At 40.7% G+C, this 22301-nt stretch overlaps 1 protein-coding gene across 5 annotated transcripts in view; it reads right to left on the reverse strand.

Moving 5' to 3' along the window:
- Positions 1–5873: 5873 nt before the first annotated feature.
- RALBP1 (ralA binding protein 1) overlaps positions 5874–22301 on the reverse strand; it is a 35179-nt gene continuing 18751 nt past the window's right edge. For 3 of the 5 annotated variants that reach the window (XM_053979516.1, XM_053979526.1, XM_053979507.1), the window contains exons 2-10: positions 21905–22198; positions 14279–14737; positions 12148–12497; positions 10566–10727; positions 9966–10097; positions 9319–9456; positions 8468–8589; positions 7937–8060; positions 5874–7690 (exon numbers count right to left, since the gene is read on the reverse strand). In XM_053979516.1, the coding sequence (XP_053835491.1) occupies positions 7427–7690; positions 7937–8060; positions 8468–8589; positions 9319–9456; positions 9966–10097; positions 10566–10727; positions 12148–12497; positions 14279–14737; positions 21905–22148 (1995 nt within the window). In that variant the 5' untranslated portion in view covers positions 22149–22198 and the 3' untranslated portion in view covers positions 5874–7426. Of the gene's footprint in view, positions 7691–7936; positions 8061–8467; positions 8590–9318; positions 9457–9965; positions 10098–10565; positions 10728–12147; positions 12498–14278; positions 14738–14994; positions 15090–21207; positions 21337–21904; positions 22199–22301 lie in introns of those variants that run through there. The other 2 variants (XM_053979544.1, XM_053979536.1) reach the window with 2 other exon arrangements.

Here is a 22301-nt window from a genome sequence, read left to right on the forward strand (position 1 = left end):
GTGGACTTTTTCTTTCAGTTTTCTACACTTTGGTGGATATTTCAGGGGCAAGTGGTTTGCTTAATGAACACGAATTTTGCATTTTGAGATGCAATATGCTACAGCGCAGATGTACTGTGACCATATTATTGAGGTTTTGCTGGATTCTTCCAAGTGTCCCTTTTGCTTGGGAACCTGTTTCCTCCAGCCTGAAATTACATCTTGGCTGGAAGTAAGTATGAACATCCACCTCACTAAGATTTACAGAAAACTGTGAGTCCAAACTGCCCTTAATCTGCCTGCGGTCCATTGACTGCTTTCCTTTCCTCTCATTTAAAATTACTGATCCAGTATCTCCTTCTGTGTCTTCCAGGGACAACTTCCATAAATTACCTTTCTTCCAGCCTGCGGAACCCAAAGTGTGTGAAGCTTTATTTTTTTCCTCCCCGAGGAAGTAGAAATGGCTGTGGCAGCTTATCTTTGATGTATTTTAGCAGAACATTTTCACTTATCAGTCAGGTACCTGATGCCCTGGCAGTTGAGCCTTAGGAGGATATCTTTTTTCACCTCCTGTTTCTTTTGAAAACAGATTATTCTGCAGTTTCTTCTCTTGTAAACAGAAAGTTGCTATTTACTCCCCAGAGGCTGCTTTTGTACTCCTTAGCAGAGCCATGGAGGTGGTTAAGATGCAGAGTCATCTCTGTCTGCCCTGAAGTGTTGGTGGGTTTAGGGTTTTTTGGGGTAGGTTTAATTTTCTAAATTGCAGAGGTTTTTTTCTTTTAGGCTTGAGGATTTTTGTGGGATTTCTTTATTTATTACTTTTTGTAGGTGTGTGTTTTTCATCTACTTTTTTTGTGTGGATTTTTTATATATAAATATACATTTTTTCTATGCATGTCCCTTTTCAAAATCGGCAAAATCCCTGGAGGATGAGACAGAGTGAGTGCTGTGGATGGCATCAGGCTGTGTGGAAGCAGGGAGCAGTGCAGCTCTCCCTGCTGCCCTAAAGAGAGCACCTGAAAGCGACTCATCTTCTCCCAGACCAGATGGTTCCCACTGTAGTAATATGCACTGAAGTCCAATAAATTTCTGCATTTTGTTCAGAGAACATAAATCCCATCATCTGAGGGATTTTTTGCCTGTGAATCATGTATGCAGTTCCTGGGGTGAACAGGACCTGTTGAGACCAGAGGAGTGTCCAGGTCATCATCTTGACTGTGAATGGAGCTCAGTATTTGCTGGAGGAGTATTGGGGTTTAAATCCCAGTGTTTGGAGTCTGAAATTAACATGGCCCAACCTAATTCCATCACTGTACTCATGTACTCTTCCACTAGTCCAGTAAAATGAAGGATTATATCTGATACCTTTAGGTATTTTCTAGTTACTTAAAGGTAAAACACTTCTATGTTGAAAAATGAGATAGAACTTCTGGATGCTTTATTTATGCAGTAGTGGTGCAGGCCTAGGAATCTGAGGGAGAGTTTGAAGCTTCTCCTAAGGAAGACTTGAGTGTTTTCAGTTTCAGAGTGCCTGAATCCCCCTTTCATGTAACAACTGAAGATCATCTTCAGTGAAGAGGAGAAATGGCTTTGTCCTTTCTCCTCCACCCAGCATGTCATGGATTCATCTCTTTCTTTTCTGCTCCGTTTGATGATTCCCAAGAAGCAGAGGGGAAGGAAAGACTTGTTATATTCTCAGCATTTCCCAAGAGCATTTGATCTACAGCCTGAGGGATGTGGACTCTATTGCTGAACTCTGATAAGGGATTTTCTCATGCCAGCAGCGTTAGCAGTGCCAATAATTCAATCCTCATTGTTTCCCTAAGGATATGGGGTTTGGGGAAATGTGCATCCTTGTTCTGAGTGCTGCTAAAGGGCGCTGTTTCTTCTGTGGGGCAGTGTCTGGGGATGCTGCCAGAGATCTTGCTGAATTACCTCCTGGATGCCTTTCCTGAGGAAAGACTTGAGCTCTGTACCTCAGTTAATTTCTCTTTTGGTCAGGATTTCCTGAGCAGAAAGGGAGGTGGCTCCTGAGTTGTCATCTGTTGGTTCATGGTTTTCAAAAGCTGTATCATCACTCAACCTTCACCTGCTTGGTCGAGTACCAGATTGGTTCTTCACAGGCAATTTTCCTTGTTTGCCATTTAATATTTTGGCTCACTCATCTTGTATCTTCTTCATGAGAATTCTTCACAGGAAGCTCCTTTTATTCCCATGTCTTGGTTGCAGTCCTGCCTTACTCCCGCTTGCTGTTTTCCACAGCAGGTTCTCTCCCTTCGGTTGTTTCTCCCCCAGGGACCCATCAGGATTTGGTATGGCCATTTCCTCGCCACACTTGCCTGCAGATTTCATGCCAATAAAACTGGCAAATGTCTGGAACTCCGTAGAGGCTTGGACAAGGCTTGGAAACTTTTTTTTTCCTGCTCTGAATGTCCCAGACGGCTGCTGCACAAGTTCCTGGCCCCGTGGGTTCATTAGGACAACACAACAGCAGGGTACTTGTTACAGCCTTGTTAGTGCCCAGCCCTTGTCCCTGTACTGGCAGAGGTCGGGCTGCAGAGATGGCCGATTGGAATTGGTAGTAGAGGGGCAGGAGGGCAAAGTCTGTCCCATGGTTCAGGCACTCTCTGACTGAGTTCTCTCCTGCTGGCAAAGGCTCCTGTCAGTCCCTTGTCTTTTGCTGGGGAAGCTGGTGTGCAGCTCATTATTTTCTGACCTGGTTTCAGCCGTCTGTTGTGAAGGATGAGGAGTCTGAGTCAGGCAGATGGGAAAAAGGTGGTTCTGTATTCCTGATACTGATGGCAAAGGCTTGTCTCCCTGTCTGTGCCAGCATGGAAAGGATATTTCAAGTGATTAATCATTTCTTTATGTGCAGAGTGAGGACTTATTGAGAGACTGCCTTAAAATATGAAAGTATGACAGAAAACCTCATTTTGCATGATGATCTCCCTCCACCTGAGTGCCTTCAGATTCTGCCTGTTAGTTTTAATTAAGATTCTATTTAGATCAGAAAAAATAAAGAGCCCAAGTTAATGGGATTATTGTAGGGTTCAGTTGCTGTTGAGGTTGGACTACATCTAGCTGATTAAAATACCCTGTCACTTAGCAGAGATAAATAACCAAATGTTTAAACATCTTACTGCTCTCTGAGCATTGTCTGCTTGAAAATCCATGACCCATTTCTGCAGACATGTAGTAATGGCTCTGTGTGGGAAATGCTTTAAAGGGAGTACCTGCAGGTGCTTTGGAATCATGACTGTGACAAGTGAAGGTACTGAGCACACTTCTCAGCATGTTTTTTAGCAAGGCTGAGAGGGGGAGAGATGCACTGTCTGAATATCAAAAGGAATTTGATTTATTTTTCAGTCAGTCTGGGTTTGTGGTGTAAGAAAAACCCAAATAAACTCAATTTGAGTAAGGTACCGACAAAGGCACAAATGGGGCCCAGGCCATTTGTCTTGTACTGGTCATTGATCTCATGGTTTCTTCTTTTGGTCTCTTGGTTGAGGGTTTCGGGTTTTTTTTTTTTTAGTTTTTTCCAGTCACCTCCTGGATCTTCGTGCCTGACACTGTTTCCTATAGGCAGTGCTGTCAGCAGAAATGTCCTACCCCCATCTTCCTCAAGGCCCTGCACTGGGATAACACCAGGCAGTGACTCTCAGTGTGGGAGTGTGCAGCAGCAGGAGCTCATCAGGACTCCCAGGCACATCTGTGTGTCAGCAAGTGGTGCAGAAATTTGGGATGCAGTATTGCCATCTCTCAAATCAAACTGCTGGGATTGCAGACTTCCATGGTGATCTGCTGAAGTTCTGTTCATCTGTAGATGAACAAGGCTGTGCTCAAGGCTCCCTTCCCCCTCCAAGGACCAGCTGTGATTCCTCTCCTGGACTAGGGAGTTCAGAGAGAAGAGGGATTTGGGAAGGGGAAGGGCCATGCTGAGCAGTCCAGTTTGCAGGGTTGGCCTGAGAACTCTTGCGGTTCGGATGGGGAATTTTTCCAGGATGTGGGATTGGGGTTGCCTGGTTTAAAATCATGTTTGTGCAGTGTAATCCTTTGGCAGACCCTCTACCTCATGCTGTTAAGGCAGCAATACAAGAAACTCCAGAGGAAACATGGCAGCAAGTCCTTTGTGTCAGCAGTGACAGTGCCAAGGCTGAGGCAGAGTGCCCCAGGAGGGCCTGTGGGTCTCCACCTCTGTGAGAGGGTGGGGCAGCAGCCGAGGGCTTGGTCCGAAGGACAGGAAGGACAGACAGCCATGCTCTGGCACGGGGCATGGTGCTGTAGCTTCTGCTGTTGGAGTGTATTTTAAAGAACACAGTGGAGAACTTGTGCTATTGGATTTAAGCCGTCTTTGGTCTGGATGAGGCAGTTTTTCCCTGTGCAGATGAAGCACTGGGAGTAAGAACTGCTTGCTGAGAAATGAAAACCTTGACAGATGAAGCTTGGTTAGACCTTTTTGGCAGAAGTTCAGGTTGAGGCTTTAATTGTTATCTATTTTTTTTAATTGAAAGAAATTAGCTTTACATGGTCAGGTATCAGAGTCTTGGCTTCAGTACATAGATTTTAAAAATTACTACCTAACTCATGAATCTGAGGGGACAAAGAAATAAAAATCCCCCCAGTGCTAGTGTAGGAATGGTGAACAGAGGTGGAAACCTTCTGTACAGGAGTCCTTTATGTCCATGGTAAAGGACACTGAATTTCTGGAGGCCCATCTAACATTTTATTTTTTGTTACCTTTCAGTAAATAGAATAAAACAACCCCAGTTCTTTTCAGCTATTCAGACAATACCAGTTCACTTCAGGCTGCTGTTTTTCAGGTAAAAAGCGAGAGGGAAAGATCCTGCTGTGCCAGATGTCTGTGGCTCTTCCAAGCACAGCTGCAGTATTTCAATGGGTATAAAAGCTGTCATGATTTCAGTAACCTGTGGGCAAACCCCTGCCTTTGTGTCCTGGCTCACACTGGCACAGGACTCCCAATGATTTGTCCATATGGTGCTTCCTGATCCTTTGGGTTTCTGACTGACTGATGTCAGGGCCTGTATTGGAAAGGGCTGTCAAAACAAGCAAGGTGTGCTGTTGTCACCTGTCCCATCACCTGTGCCACCTCTAGTGGAAGTGCTCAGATTTTCAAGAAGGAAGCCAACAGGCCAATCACTCTCACAAAACGTTAAGTGCAGAACAGTGGGATTAACGTTGTGAGCCTGCTCCTCCCTCTTTTCAGTAAATGTAAATCAGTCTGGTGTTTTGTCCAAAGGGTTTGACAGAGATTCTGCTGCTGCACTTGGCACACACAGGTTCTGAGGTGTTGCAAAGAGGCTTGCTTTAAGTCAGCTCGAATGATACTTTGATTTAGATAACCTGGTCCTTTAGGACATGTGTGTGCTTCATGCAGGTGGCCAGGCTGCTCAGGTATTTTTCTGTGGCCCTTGGGATTGAGAAATATATAATGTGATCTGAACAGCACACTCTTGATTATTGTGCTGTAGTTACTTTTCACTTTATTTGAAATTAGCTTTGGCTTTTTTTGGCTAATGATTCACAACTGCCACATGCAGCTTTCAAATGGCTGCTGCTCTGTGGCTTTTTCACTGCAGGCATTGGGGTGAGGAAGCTGCTTCCGTGCTCGGGGTAGTCAGGCCCCTCTGCAGAGGAGGAGCAGGTGCCCAGCCCCAGCCTCACCTGTGCTGAGGCACAGAACAATTCAAACATCTCTCAGGTGGTATGACACCAAGTTTCTGCTTACAGGAGCTGTGCTGCTGCAGGGGCAGCAACTCTACCTCTGTTTCAGACCTTACTTTGAGTAATTTTTCATAGAAACTTCTCAGCTGCAGGCACCAACCCAAGAAGAGTAACTGTGATCTGCATTATGAAGTAGATGAAGGAGAAACTACTTTCAAATGGCCGTTGAATTTATTTGCTTGATAAATACAATCCTAACAAAATAAAAGTTAACCAATATTAAGAGATTTGTCTGAAGAACATTAGAAAAATTCATGACAATTCAATAGGAATTAGTGTGAATTAAACAAACAAACAAAAAGTTTAAATATTGCCAGCAAATATAAAATGTATGTAACGAAGGCAAGGGAGAATGCTTTAGTTTACATTTGTAATCTGATCACATTTTCTGTGTTTATAAACTTTTTTCCAAATTTTAAAAAAATACTATGCTGTTTTTTTCTATAACATATCAAAGCATTATTTGTACAAAAATCAAATCATGGCCAATGATTCACAACAGTGCAATAGATAAAGAATACAACCACATCCAACAGGTGCTGAAAATAAATATCCAGATTAAAAAATAAGATAGCCTATATGCACTCTGTGGAGTTTCTGTCTATATATGGATTGAGGGCTGAGTCCAATAAGCGTATCTGAAACATTAAAGGGCCCTTAAATGCCAGTGTGAGTGGAGGATTTTAAAGGGTAGAAGCATTAAAAACAGCCAAACCAAAACCAAGTCCCAGGTAGCGCTGGTTGGTTTGTTAAACACCAGCAAAAAGAGGCTATTGCTGAGCCCCCGGTGCCTCCTGTTGGCGTCGCTCTTCGGGCTCATTTGGAATCACAAGTGACTGGCATTTGTGCAGGGGAAATGCTGTATTGCTTGGTCAGGCAGATACGTCCTAAAGACATAACCACTCCCATCCCTGCCTACAAGCAGTGGCTTTTTCCAAGAGATGAAAACATTTAAAATGGATGAAGACAAAGCGCTTGGCTACTTGGCAGCAGTGTGAACAGGGCCTGTCTCAGACAGGTGTGATGAGGGTGATTAATGATGAGCCAGTGAGTTACCTACACCGCTAAAGGACATGGACATTTCCATCATACGGGGACATAAATAACATCTCTCAAGTTTTTACACTTACTCAGTACATCTCAGAACAGAAATGAAGCTTAAGGGCATGTTAGGTAAACACGATACCCCACAGTCTCCCACTGTTTCAGCCAACCCAGAATAAATTTAAAGCTCCCTTGTATATAATCTGCATCAGAAAGGTATCAAAGGCACAAGCAAGAAGTGACTAGGTTAATAAGCAGAAATAATGGTGAATGAGGATGAACAGATCCACAAGGCAAATCATTACTAAGTGTGTGGGTGGATTTTGTTTGTTTACTGAAAAGGAGATCTTCCAATTCTGCTCCAGTGAATGTAAATAATGATTTTGGTTTGAAATAAAACTGTTACTGAATTATTTTGAATCACCTGAAGGAAACCAGTCTTGAAATAATCTGATACTAACTGGAAAACTCTTCTGGCCTCTCCAAACTCACCTGAGTTTGATGAGTAGAAGCCACAAGTATTAAGAGACAAAAGTCTCCAGGGCTTAAAAGAAAAGTTTCTTTACAGAATGTACACAGCCACCAATAATTTGTGCAGTTTGACTCAAATTACAGTAATTTGCACAGTTCAGTTGATTTTATGCATAGCCAAGGAGCTGGATCAAATTGGAGTTTCTTTCCTGTCTTTACTTGGCGATGGCTTGACTTGCTGCTCCTTGCTTGCTTTTGGCTGCTCTTTGGCTGCTTTTGTCTCCAGGACAGTGTCTCTCTGCTGCTGAGAAACGCCCCCGCGCTTTTCCCCCTCCTCTTCCTCCTGCCCCTGCTGCTCGGATTTTGCGCGCTGCAGCAGGCGGAGCTGCACCCGCAGCTCGATGATGGCCTCACGCTCCTCGTGAATCGCTTGGTTCAGGTGATTGTTCTTGATCTTTTAAAGAAGGGAAACAAATGTCAGGGAATGACAGTATGTTCCTCTGACACAGCAGTGCTGTAGCTCAAGAGTGTTTAGCACTGCTGGCCCAGGCAGCAACAGGGACTCGCGTACCGCAGTGATTTAAAAGCTGTGTGTGGGTCACAAGCCTGGGCAAAACTGATGCACACAACCAGTTTGCACCTGTGCAATCACATCACCACCACAGGAGAGAACTAGTGAATGCTAAGAACCAAATGCTACCTCCAGTTCCTCGTTCTGTCTCTGCAGATCTTCCAGGATGACCTGCAGCTCCTCCTCATCTTCACTCTCACTTTCACTCTCGGAAGAGTATTCCTCGGTTTCACTGCGGCCGTGCTGCTGGCGACTGAAAGACCAAGGGCAAATTCCACTTTAAACATTTCCTCAAGTCTGCCAGAACTGTGGCAACATAAGATATTTAACTTTCATCCCCTCAATCATCTGCCAATGGTTGAAAGAGCAAATTTAGACTTCCCTTTCAAAGCTTAATTTAATAAAGCAGTGATTTCATAGGGGGACTTTTTTTATTGCACAGGGTCAAGTTTCCTTTAGATCATAATTCCATTGTTAAAACAATATCCTGCAAGATTCAAATTTGTCAAGACTTCAATAAAAACAAGTGGCTTTCAACTGTGATGTTCACTGGGTGAGCTTTTAAGTGTGGTTTAGAGCATTCTTTCAGCAAAGCTTTTATGTACTTTTAAACACAGCGTGCTGTCCTGGCTGGGCTCTGCTGTGAGCTGTCTCCTTTACCTTTGTATTTCAGCTATTTCTGCTCGGAGCCGATCTATTTCTTCCTTCTCGGAGGCAATCTGTCTCCGCAGAAACTGCTCCATGGCCAGCAGCTCTTCTTGTTCTGTTAAAATCTCGTTCTCCTGCAATGATCAGTTAGTTCACTTAGAGCCTTGACTTTATTTCCTACAGGAACATACAATAAGCATGAGAGGATGCTGTTCTCTGAAATACTTTCAGTGGCAGTGGTTAGCATGTCTGCTTTGAACTTTGATCCATCAAGACCTCAAAGCAAAGAAAAAGTTCCAACCCAACAATGTCTGTTCCAAGTCCTCAAGATAATCACCATACTGAATAGCTGTGGAGATGACACACCAAATCCTGGCACGTTTGGCTGCCTTTCCTTAAATCACAGGGGAAAGCTCTGGCCAGCCAGTAAAATAACTAGAAAAACTGAATTACATGTCTGATCTTCTCCCCTCTGTACTTTCCTCCTTATATTCCTTTTCAAAGCTACTGGGGGAAGCAACAGAAGGCAAAAAAGCCAAAACAGTTGCCTTATTTTCCTTGATCAGCAGGAAAGCCTTTAACAGTACTGAACCTGGCTACATTGAGAAGTGGTGCTTTCTATGTACATGAACAACAAAGGCCACTTTTTTTCTTTCATAGTGTTTTCTTTCTGCTGTTAACAAGAGTCTCCTCAGCTCTGGGCTCACTCTTGCTGTCAGCATTCCTTCCCTGCTTCATTGGCCATTAAAACAAAGCCTTGTGGTTTTAAGGGACATAGAGATCCCCCTGAGCCTGCAAAGTATCCTCTGCATCAGAAGGGACAAAGGAATGTTTAATAGATCTGAAATATAAAATACCATTACCAGGCAAACAGGTAAGTGCCTGCCAGCTACCTGTGCAAGCAGAATATTTATAACTTCTTCATTCTCATTCATTTCTTCTTTGGAGACATCCTCCTTTGAAAGGCTAGCAATTTCTTGTGCAATCTTTGTTTCACACTCCTGCCAGAGAAAGGAAACAACATTTAAAAGGACAGCTTCCCTGGTCACTGTATTTACTCTAAAAAAAGATTTTTTTGAATGCATTATTTTCCAAATTTAGAACCACCATCATACTTGTCTTCCAAATTTTGAGCATGGTCTGTCCCATCTGTGGGACATAAAATAGTTTAAAAAACACTTCTCAGATTTGTTAACCTCAAGTCTTCCAGTAATTCCTCTTGGTACTCTAGGACTTGATTTTTAAGCTTGTAACAAGCATGTGCCCTAGCAGACACTAAGGTTTTCATCACACACACATTTTTTTGTGAACAGGTGTGAAGATCTCCCTGTCCCTAGGGAGAGCCAGCTAAGCAGAAAACACAATTGCTCATCAGGCATGTAAAGTTAAAATGAGAAAATTTGCAGCAAAAAGATTGAAAGGTGCTTTGATCCAACTGGGTGCCTCTGCACTGTTATGGATTAGAATCCATGATTTAGCTGTCTGGCCAATAAACAGGAAAGTTACCCACCTGTCTCTTAGCTTCTCTTAGTTTCCTCTTAAGAGCTGTTAAGATTCTCTGCACCTCCCAGAGTCTCTCTTCTTTGGATAAGTCTTTTATCCCTGCCTGCAAGTCTCTGTGTAAACAGTTCAGAAGGAACTCCTAGAAAGATTGCCAAAGAAATTGTCTTTAAATATATTGTACCAGGGTAGATTGAAAAGGAAGCTCTTTCTTGCTTTGTAGCAATAGGCTGGGAGTTCTGGTTTTCAAACCTTGACATGTCCATGAGCAAGTGTTAACACACACCCAGCATGGATCCAGAGCCAGCTGAAGAGCAGTACTAAAGAAACCCCCTCCCTAATGGGCTCTCCTGACCTTCCTCCCACAACAAACGTATTGCTCTACAGAGCAATGCACTCCACGGATGACACAGCTATGAGCATCACAAGACCATAACAACTTTCCACACATGAAAAAGGAAAGGAAATCATCAAGCTCTTCCCAGTGGTCTCACCAACAGGATAATTGTGATCGACTTAAAGTGCATGTTACAAATTTAGGAGAATTTTCTACCGAATGTATAAAAGCCAGGGCAAAGATAAACAGAAAAACACTCAAGTAATTGCCAACCTGTCGCCTGATTTCTTCTTTTATGCTCTCTTGTGTTTCTGGAAGTGCTGGCATTGTTGCCATATTTGACCAGCGAAGAGGTTTTGTCACCTGCTTGAGGGTCACATTTCCAAAGAACTCTTGAACATGTGTAAAAAACACATACAGGACACGGTTGCTGATCTGCAAAGGATGGACAGAGAGGATATTGGTTAAAATTATATATTCACATCATCTTTATCTGCAAAGCACAACGTCCTCCAGAAACAGCAGCCTTTAGTAAACCTTTCTGTGAGCCACAGTCATGTCAGTTTGTATTGAGATTAAAATCTGGATTGAAAATTATCTTTACTTTCAACAATGCGGTGCTGGCCTCAAGGGATCACTTCACTGTTTCTCTTACCTGTGCATCTGAGGCATTTTCATACTAAACTCAGCATCTTCACATCTCTTAACCTAGCAGAATTATTTCCATCGCTGGTAGACACAGAAATGCATTAAATCTCTTTGTACTCACGTAAAGATAGTTAATAAGAGGGAACATCAACACTACTGTATTATACCTGATGGCTGGCTACACCTTCTCTTTCTTCCCCCAATCTTTAAGTATTCTCTACAGCTTCTCTCCCAGATGACTTAATATAGTAGGAAAAAGAGGTATGAAAGCATCTTTCACTATATTCCTTTTTTTAACCTGACACAGAAGCAAGTATATTTATTTTGATACTTTATCTTCCATTAACATTTAAAAAATTATCCTGAAACAAATATTAGAGGTCTGTCACTACCTGCACTTCAATTACTAAGATCTAGTTACCAAGAAAACATGATTGGGCCTGCATTGTTTTACCCTAATTGTTACTTCTTTTCCTAGCTAGAGAGGTGTCTGGCATAGCAAAAAAGCCAGGAATAACAGCTGGCCCTTCTGCTACTGGGCCTTCACCTAGACTCTTAATTATAAAGTCAGGCTTTCCTAACTTGTGGGATTTTCTCTAGAAGATCCACACTCAATAATGCCACATTTTCATCATGCACAGGACTAATTCTGAGCTGTGTTTAATTAAATATTTCCAAGATGTCTATTAAGAAATCAAGCAACCCAGAAACCACAAAATGGAACTGGAAAACCAAGTCAGTTGTTATTCCCCAGCCATTTGGCTGCAGAGAACAAAGCCATTTTACCTAAGTTATGACTGCACCAGGAAGATTTATGTGCAAGACAGGGTTCATTAGTTTGATATTAAAATTAAGCAGCAATATCTTAACTAAACTATCACTGAATCAAACCAGAAATTGTGTATCTGTATGAATTACTGAACAAAATCAACAATAAATGACTTCCCATGACAAAAGTGAAAGACAGCAGTCTTTTTAATACTTTGATAATAACCCAAATATCAGACCTACAGTATGCAAGCCCACATGCAGAAAGTCTTTTGTTCCCCCCTTCCCAGCACTTCAGGTTCCTGAGGCATAAAGAGGAGCTGTGATTTAGCTAAACTGTATCAGACAATATCCAATTCCCACCTGCAAAAGAATTCCTACAAAGAAATCTTTCTTGGGCGGCAGTTCTGCTCTAAGCCTTGCTGTGTGGTGCACATACCTGGACAGTAGGGCTGAGCACTATAGAAATATTCTGGATGTTCATTTTAGTTTCCAGTTCCTTTGCAATAACATGGTCCATATGCACAATCAGCCAAGAAATCAGGAGATGGTTACACTCTGGCAGCTCTTTGAGCAGCCTCTGGCACTCCTGAACTTTCTCAGCTTCTGTGCTCTTTCCACAAGCATCTTCAAAGCGGGGCATGAGCTCTTTGGTAAGCAGATTTTCGGGCAGTTCCCGTAGGTACTGTTTGAGCAAGCTGGCGACTGTATTGGGCTCATATTCTTCCAGGTTTGGAGATTCTTCACGATCATAGGCTGCCTTCAGCTCGTCAACTTTTGATTTTATTCCTTAAAATAGTTAGAGAATTAAGAGAAATTTTGACTGTAAATGTCTAATAGTTACACTTTTTTTTTTTGGAGATGCATTTATTTCACCTCTCCTTACAATTTAGGGTAATTAAGAAACACCTTTTAGAAATTATCCACATGCAACAAAATGAAAATCATGACTCAAAATTACATGGTCAATGGTTCTAAAAGCACTGACTACTTCTATGAAGCAAAACCAAAGCACTGACAGAGCTCTGAATCAGAACTGGTGCCAGCATTCCCACTCATCAAAGAACATAAAATAGGGTGAAGAAAGGCTGGGGAACTCAAAATCAATTGTGTATTTGCATTACGTTTCTTTCTGGCTGTTCAATTATCCATCCCTACCCCAGGCAGCAAATATGTTTTTAGTTCAGATGCTGTGCAACAAGCTCTACCTATAATAGCTTTCCTTTGTCAAAACAAACTCCACACTTAGTTTCCAGTTTTCCAGCTGGCCCTCCTCAGCAGAGGAATCTCACATAGGATCCTTGATTTGAGGCACCACATGATTAAAAGTGTGTTCACAATTATTCAACCCAGCCAAGATTTTCTACAAGGTGTTTGTATAAACTCAGTGACATTCCAATCTTCCTAAGCTTGGGGAAATTTCATTCTTGCAGCTCAAACACCCACTCAGGTTACATCAACTTGGTGCACAGCCCTGGCTTGGCCCATACTCAATGAGCACAACTCAGCCCCTGGAAAATGCCAGGAAAACATGCTCAGTTTCATGGCTAAAATGAGCCATCACAACAGCTGCAGGCCACTAAGGCACAGCAAGGCTCTCTCTGAGCTCTCAATTTAAACAATCCTACATGCACAAACGCACAAGAGGGAGCTGTTGCACTGGAGACCATGTACAAAGGACAAAGCAGAAATTAAGGAAAACACACCTGTGAAAACTCCCAACACATCATGTATAAAAAAACAAGCAACCAAAATGTGTCACTAGGCAGGACTAAGCAACTGCTTAAGGTGCTGCAGTATTTCTGCATGCCTACCAAACACCATGCAGATGGACAGCATGAAGACAGCTAATGAAGCCCTTAAAATAATTTCATTACTGGTTTACTGTGCTGGGCAACTTGATTCAAAATGCTTTTTCTGAAATTCCTTTCCTTGCTTGCTCTTGTCCCCTCCAATGTACCCACAGAAGTACTTACAGGAGCTGCATTTCTGGTGCAGCTCACAAATAAAGGGACTGTTTTGTCTAACATGACTAAAACTGAGGTTTCACTTATGTAAGCTGGTGTTACACAACTACCACAGTTAATTAGCTGCTGTTGCTAACCTTAGTGAAACTTGTATTTTCTGCTTATTAGCAAATTTGCTGAAAGAAAATGAGTTTTCAAGAAAAAATATACAATGGGAGTAACTGGGAAAAGCAACTTAGTGGGAAGCATAAGCAATAAAATGGTTATAGCTCATCTTCGCTTTTGCAGTCAGCTACCATTGTATTTCTAAAGCAGAAGAAAAAGAATACAAGTTGGCCATACTAACATGTTTTATTGACTGCTACCATCCCATGACAAAAGGCCAAAATAGGTGTGTTTTTACTGCCATTAAGTAGTACCACCACATTACCAATTTTTTCTGGTACTTCAGACCTACAAGTTTGCTTAACTTTGGCTACATGATTACCTTCTGGATAATTAATGGAGCTATAAACAATGTACCTAGATGTTTGAAGTGATAAAATAATAAGAAAATTGCAAGTAAAGACCTTAGGAACCTGCATGTCAGTGTGCCCAGAGTACCTGAAACTCTGTAGATGCCTTCACATTTCATGCCATACTTCTCTACGTAATCTATACATTCACGGAAAACTGCTGGCAGGCGGATGCCATCATACATCATGGTCCTGTCTACTGCGTCAGACAAAGGAATGCCAAACACGGGTCTGTGACTTGGAACATCCACTTGAGGTATCTCTGTCTCTTGAATTGGCTTTTTCTTTTTCTTCTTCTCTTTCCACTGTTTTACAACATCTGCTGCAGTTAAGTCTTTTGACTTTTTCTCTTTGTGTTTGTCTTCCTTATGTTTTTCTTCCTTATGTTTTTCATCTTTGGGTTTCTCTTTTATTTTAAAATCTTTCTCCTTCTTTTTGGAAAAGCTGGGTTTCTTGAAGACATGTATTCCCTTGGACCGCTTCAACTTGGAAGGACTTTCAGCTTCATCACCGGAACTGTCCTCTTGAAACGCAGCATAACCTTCCGCTGTTGGGCAAAGCAGGAGAAGGGAAGGGGACAGCTGTGAGTCTCTTTACTTTCCAGACAGCAACAACAAGAAGTTGCATGTAAGGAGAAGAGGGAAGAAGCAACATGAATTAAAAAACAGTGCCCGTCTGACTCCTCAGAAGGTTTTCTTTAGTTGTTACACACTTGAGTAGACAAGGATTAAATCAAGTTGCATAATTACATCAAAGATAAGCCACAGAGCTCCTGAACGATCAATGAATATTTTATATACTTACTCATAATGGCTATGTCCATCTTATGGGCTAGATTCCCATCTAATAGTCAAGGAAATGCAAAATAAAAACAACTGTCTGGCAACTTCTCTATGTTCCTGTAATCAACAGTATAAGAGTTGCTGTTAAGGATCATCTGCTGCATACACAGAAGTCTAACAAATTTCAATTAACAACAAACTGAACTCCAGCCACTTAAAGCCTCAATCTTTTTCCAGAATATTATGAATTTAAAGACAAGTATGAAGTTAATAAAGTTTCAGCCTCAAATAAAATACAAAAAACCCACCCTAAGCATAAACCAAAAACACACTAGCACTTACTTTTCACTAGATGAATAACACAATTCCAGTAACACTAGAACAATACCTGCCCGTGAAAGTGCGGATTTGCCTTAAAAAGCACATGGGAGATTCAAACAAGTCCCTGGGCTGAGCACACCATTCCAGCAGCAAACGTTCAAGTGCCGTCTAAAACATGCACCAGGCACTTTTAAGTCACTACGCCTCTGCAGCTGGCCCTGCCTCACCTTCAGGCAAGAACACAGAAGTCTTTAAAGGTGGATTACAAAAAAACCCCAACAAACACACCAACAACAACAGAAAAAAAACCCACAAACAAACCCAGCAACATGCAATCCAACACAACTTTCAAGGCCACTAATTCTAGTTTTACATACACAGTACCTCATATAAGAAAAGTAAGCCTGAAACCTGGTCAACAAAGGTGACATTTGACACGCCATCTGCACCAGCCAGGTCCTCCAAGTAGTGGGCAGCAAACCCCCATTAAGAGCCCCTTGAGGGTCTTCCACTACCTACAGGCAGAGCCTCTGCTTGAGTGAGGCAGCACTGACAGCCAAGTGCTCTTGCTGCCTGAATAGTTTTGTGTAGAGGAAAATTACCCTCTTGATAATATGTGAGCATATCACGAACGATACTATAGACTATAATTTTTTCCAAGTGGAATATCTGCAGAAGAACCAGGGGGCATTTAGTCTTTCCTTCTTCCAATTCTGAACTATACCAGACTGCAGAGTTTCTCAGCATTGTTTTAGCACATAAAAGAACCATCTATTTTTTGAAGCCTCCTTGACTGCTCTGTAGAAGATAGCTTGTAATTGTCAAACAAATATAAGAAATGTATTAAAACACAGAACAACCATAAAATAATTACAATTGTTGAATCAGCTCAGTCTTTGCAGCAGATACTCTTCCCTAGGACTTCCCTAGGACTACCAAACACACACTTTCCTAGAAGACTGAAAAATACTTTAGAACTGTTCCTGTCCAAGTGGATTTTAACATAAAAATGCAAACGTTAACTGAAGGCCAATCAGCAGCCAGGTCTTCTCCTCCCTGCTTACTGGCTATGTCATTTACTGGGTTTTGTAAACTAAACCCAGAAATGGGCAAGGTTTCAAATCTTACTCTGGTACAGAAGCAACTACAGATCCACCAGCTACAGGACAAAGCAGGAGCACACATCTTCACTGTGTTTTATGAGAATGAGACAGGCCTGGCACCAAGGTTCAAGATGAACTACAGAGATGTAACTTTCAGAGAGCCAGATGTCCCCCAGAGAGAGCCTGGAACAATCTGCCCTCAGTCTTTCCTCCTGGATAGCTGGGACAGCTCCTAGCCAAACAGTGTGGGGTTCCCACATGCACACCAGGAAGTGTCAGCACTGGAACACAGACTGGGAGGTTGATGCCACCAACAGAGCACTGCTCACATGTCCCAACACTCCACGCTGCAACACAAGCCCCAGTGCCTCCCTAGATCTGTGGTAATGTAACACCAGCAAGAGAACATTACCGAAACTGGTATTTCTTGAATTCACAAGACATGAAGAAGCAAGTTAAATACAAACCCAGCCTTTTAAAATTTGTCTCAGTAACATAAGTCAACAAAGTTTAGAAGCATATACTAATACAGATTCACACAGAATATCCCACCCATACCAAGAGAATATCTGCATTTCTCTCAAGAATAGCCCGATTTTCTTTACTATATTTTTGGTAATAAAATTGCTGTATCCCTTTCAACAGTGATACAATATATTGAAATATAAACAAGTTACATTTATACAGAAGAAAAACTACCAAAAGTGCTTGAAAAATCAGTGCTTCAAAAATCAGGTAATTTTAAATATGGAAAGATTATTACTTAGGGTATAGTAAACTGGTATTTCTGTCCACTGTTTCCTCAAGACTTCCAGTAGTAATAGTCCCCATTTTCCTATCACTCTATGCCACTGACATTTTTCTCCGTCTATATGAGAACAGTGCTAATGTAATAAATACTCCAACTTCACCAGCATAATGATACAGTATAATCTGCCAGTTCCTTTTGTTAGACCTTCCTTCCATAAACATGCCTTCATTGCAGTTATTTTAAATGTAATGCTTCAAGTTACATTTCATGTAATGTAACGCTTGAAATTTCTTTATCTTACCGAGAATTATAAAAAACCCTCATAAAAATAATAATAATATTCCAGTGTTACTCTGGAGAAATGTACTTTACAGGCTTACAATCTTTATCATGCAGCAAGTCCACTGACTCTATCAGTCTGCATACTTGGGAATACTTCTGTGTTCTCACAACAAAGCTCTAAAGCCATGCTGTAGTATTTATTATTAACTCCAAGGGTGGCATTATTCAGAACTACCACTTGTCAAACCTACTGCAAGAGACATTTTGTCCATCGGGTCTCTGATGGGTTTTTAAGTAATTTGTAACTCTACAGCTGATTTGGCTCCCCAGGGAAATCCGCAGCATCTGTAATTAATTAATTGAAAGCAAACATGGATGGCTTTTACATATGAAAGAATTAGTAGGTCAAATATGACTGAAGTGCAGTGCAAGCATTAGTTACCTGATGTCAGTTTGTCAGAGGGATTGTCATCAGATTGTACAGCATTTCTAAGTAAAACTAAGACACACAAATGCACAATGAGCTTGGATAGATGGCTTCTATTTCCTCTCCTTGCCCACAAGATGCATTTTTATTATCAACATCAACTTCCACCTTACAGACACTACTAACACTCACTATCCAACTTTCAATTAGATCATTTGTCTTTAATATTAACTTAATTCACTAATGTCAGCACAGCACTCCCAAACAAATTCTGTATTTAGATTACTCTGCAGCACCATGCCAGCAGAGCAAATGAAGCTGAAATAAGAAATCTCTCTTACTTTATTTTGATTTAAAATAATCACTGGCTTTGAAAGGCAGACTTTTAAATTATCTGCAAATGGTGCTTTGCTAGATAAACACACAGTGGTACATAGAGATACACAGTGATTTGTCAGCAGAACAGGATGTAGCAGCACACCCTATTTATCCCAAAGATAAACCCTGATATGAAGAGCCTCTAATCTTTATCAGGTGTAGAAAATTCTAATAACTTCTTAGTCTGTAGATCTGAAAACTGTATTCAGAGCTTCTCCACACACCAGACAGTAAAAACAATGTTTTGTTTGCAATAGCAGTGGTTTGGCTTCAGTCCTCATCTACATTCCAAAGGAATATACAGGACCCTCTGTCCAACACATTAAGGATCTGGTCTTCAAAAATATTTCCTGAAATTTTCTAAGAGTGCATATCAATGATCCCACTAACCTTTCACGTGATGGTTTAGTACCATTCAACAATTCTCCATTTTCTTGAGAATTGTACAAAGAAAATCAAGATTCTTGTAAACAAAAATTTCTAGCTGCATATTGAACCCATCCTGCTCACCAGCATCAATATCAGAAGTAAAATGAATAAGCAGAGTAAGATCTACTACATACAGACTCTTTATCTACAGAAATTCTAATGTGTAGAAGAGCCTCTTCAGAAGTATTTTATCATAACATTTTTCTTCTGCAAGGAACTGCATTTACGGCTTTATCAACACGTGATTAGTGACAGGTGGTTAAACATTTTCAAAAATCAATTACAGCTGTTGCTGTCTCAAATAATCCATGACTGCTTAACACAGATCCATATTTGGTCTCCTGCTGTCACAGGACAAGTTCTGTTTGAGTCAGGGAACAGGTATGATTTACAACTATGCCAGTAAAAAGAAAATTCCTTTAAATCTAACTCGCTCTACAGCCAACCAACATCCAGTCTATCATAACAGAGGGGAGAATAAAAATTAGTGGCTGAAACATTTTTTCAGTAGCTGATATTCCACAAAAAATCCCCAATATTCCATTAAATTTTCTATTAGCTCCAAAACATTTTTAGCACTTTGCCCCCAGAATAATTGCTGTGTATTGTTAGGTTACTGACACTAAGATGAAAAAAAACCAAATCATTAAATAACTATATCTATATACAAAAATATGGAAAAGGATATTTCACTAGCATACAAAAATGCTTTTCTGATATAAGTGATAATAATGAAGCTAAGAGTACATTACTCTTCCAAAAATGATTTACCTGAAAAACTAAACTGAGTAACTTTGGGATATTTAACCTTCCCTTCCCTGCCGCTCTTCAAGCATTTCTGAAGTTTACATTTAGAGTATTATCAAAATAGCTCAAGATTTTTGTGGGATTAAACTTAGATACAGTTTCAGGTGCTAGAACGACCTTGTCCTTAATTCACTAATATTGCAAGTTCAACAAACACTCTCTCTGTCATAATGTAATGTTAACTTGTCTCTTTTTCACTGACGTGTTCAGTTGTATTTGTTTATACCCCAAACTGCATGATAATGGCAGGTTGTGTCCTGTTCAAAACCAAAGCAGGTAGCCAGAAAAAATGAAAAGAAACAATCTGAAGACATACAACAGAATTGAAAAGGTGAAATAAAATGAAGAATCAAAAGGATGGGAGGAATAACAAAGGCCAAATCTGGAAGGAAAACTCTTAAAATCTACCATGATAAGCAACTGTGCAGAACACTTGTAATTTAGACAGGTAAAATGTCTGTTGAGGGTATATTTACAATATTGAATATTTTTGGAGTGTATGAGATGTACTGAAAGCTTGGTATGTAACTTACTCTTCTATCTGACTGGCAATTATATGACAGACGTGTATTAGGGCCAAGAAATGCTGAATGCCCTTTACATTAGTGCTGCAAAAGATGATTTTGTTCTTCCTAAGTTTTGCATTTTTGCGTTCTTTGAGGGTTTTTTCATACCTTTAAAGTTTCTTTTAAGTAACAGAAATTGCTTTACATCAGCTATAAAATGTGTTGCAGTCTCTTGTGGAAAAAAACAGTTGCAGTGCCAATATGCACAGACCTGTGTGGATTTGCTGAAGTAGCATTTTTCCTTCTAAACAACAGCCTTCAGCTACACTATCACCACAAGACATCCTGAATTCCAAAGAAATCCACAAGATGCAAAATATTGGCATCTACCAATTCCAGATTTAGAGGTGTGCAATGCAGAGCTCTAACAGAAAGCTGGACAGTAAAAAAGCAACTACTGATAGCCTGAATTTAGACCTATCCAATCAACACCAAATTTTCATTGCCAATCCAGTCATCTGTATTAAGTCAATACTGTTTACATTAGAGAAAATCACTAAGGAATCACTTTTCTTAAAACCTGTAGGAATTTCAACTGTTGGTTTTAACTTGAGGATGTGTTTTTGAGTTACAGTATTCTTAAGGCACACAGTTTTTAGTTAAAATAGCCATAGTCCTTCTTAACTGTGGTAGAAACAATTCCTGCATTCCAGGAAACTGGTTTGATTAAAAGCAGTGCAGTGACAGCAGATTCTTAAGGAGTGATTATTTAAATATGTGCATGCATATTACAAATAGTCACCATATTAATTCTAACAGAATGCTGTGTGCTGTCTCACTGTTTCTGATCTTCTAAATTCCACATGTAAGAAGCAGCAGGATACACTGGCATCGGAGATACAGACATTTTGAAATTTTGCTAAAACAAACATCACTTACAAAGTACTAGCACTTGGGCTGTGATATTTAGGTTCCAGAGACGTGGACAGGAAGGGTTGTTCTGGTACTGAGAGTGCTCAGTATCAGCTTAGTATTTCCAAGTGCTTTGCTCTTTCAGAATATGTAGAAAAACTTTCTTGAATAAAAACTATTTAACATTTCAAAAATTTTCTGCACAAATCTAAAGGTGGGAAGTAATAGTTGTGTTGTTTTGGAGGAGGGGTAAGCATTTAAGAAATTTCCACTCTGGATACTGATACACTGACAAAGGATTCTATAGTCAAAGCTTTACCTTCTTCTAACCTTTGCTCAGTGAGTTCTGGGAAATTCAGATCTCAGTGTTGGTTTCCACATTTTTGATCTCTGCAATAATACTTTGGCACTGCTGGAGGAAACTGCATGATCAGACTAAACTGAGAAGCTAGAGGAAAAAAAAGACAGAGATTTTATGACTGCTTGAATTATGGTGCAGTGTGCACATGAAAACTTGGGATGGTACACTGAACAAGGCAAACACTGAATAAGGGAGACACATGGGAAAAGTGCTACAGTTGTTGAAACTGGTTCTTCCAAATGCACAAATGTACAATTCAGATCAGACATACCATTTTATTCTAGCTAGCACCTCAGCTATGATTAAAAATTGAAGTATTTGGAAACACATTTGAAAATCACCACTTAGAACGTGAAGAACCACCCCATGCCAGGATTTACCAATGCATCATGAAAGGTTTTGGATAAATACATCTATTAGAAATTCTGGGCACATCCTTGGCACCTGTATTGCACAACAAAAGAAAAAAAAAATAAGGTGTGGAATTTTTTGCAAGAGAAACAGGTGCTGCACAAAGTCTGTTTGTAGAAAATGAACTTCCTCCACATTGAAACAAATTTAAAAGAACCCACTGGGAATACATAGCAATTTTGAGAGAGAAAAAAGGAAAGAGAACTTGAAAGCATTGAATTAAAAAGAGACATTGTCTACTCACTTCTTTTTTCTTTTTTCTTAAATTTTCCTTTCTTCTTCCCATGCTCCTTTTCATCATCAGATACTATATCTGGAGGCTCATGTAAGCTGTCGTGAGGTGGTGAAGGCTCACCGGTGCGGTACAATCCAGGGAATTTTGTAGGACTGATTTCTTCAGAGCTGGGAGTACGAGCAAGTCCCCCACTGTGTTCTACCCGACGGTGTTCACTGGGGCTGCTTGTGGGAGGCAGGAAGCACTCAGTCATTCTGATACCCAGATATCAAAGTGAAATCTTCTGCTACCTGTCCATCACACCTGCAGCAGAAGAAAACCAAAAAAAAAAAACCCCACACAATTTTAAGCAATGGGTTTCAGAACACCTTGTTTAGAGCTTTACCCTGAAATCATAAACAGCAAT

The sequence above is a fragment of the Vidua macroura genome, chromosome 1 (genome assembly GCF_024509145.1).
Source record: "Vidua macroura isolate BioBank_ID:100142 chromosome 1, ASM2450914v1, whole genome shotgun sequence".
Lineage (NCBI taxonomy): Eukaryota > Metazoa > Chordata > Aves > Passeriformes > Viduidae > Vidua > Vidua macroura.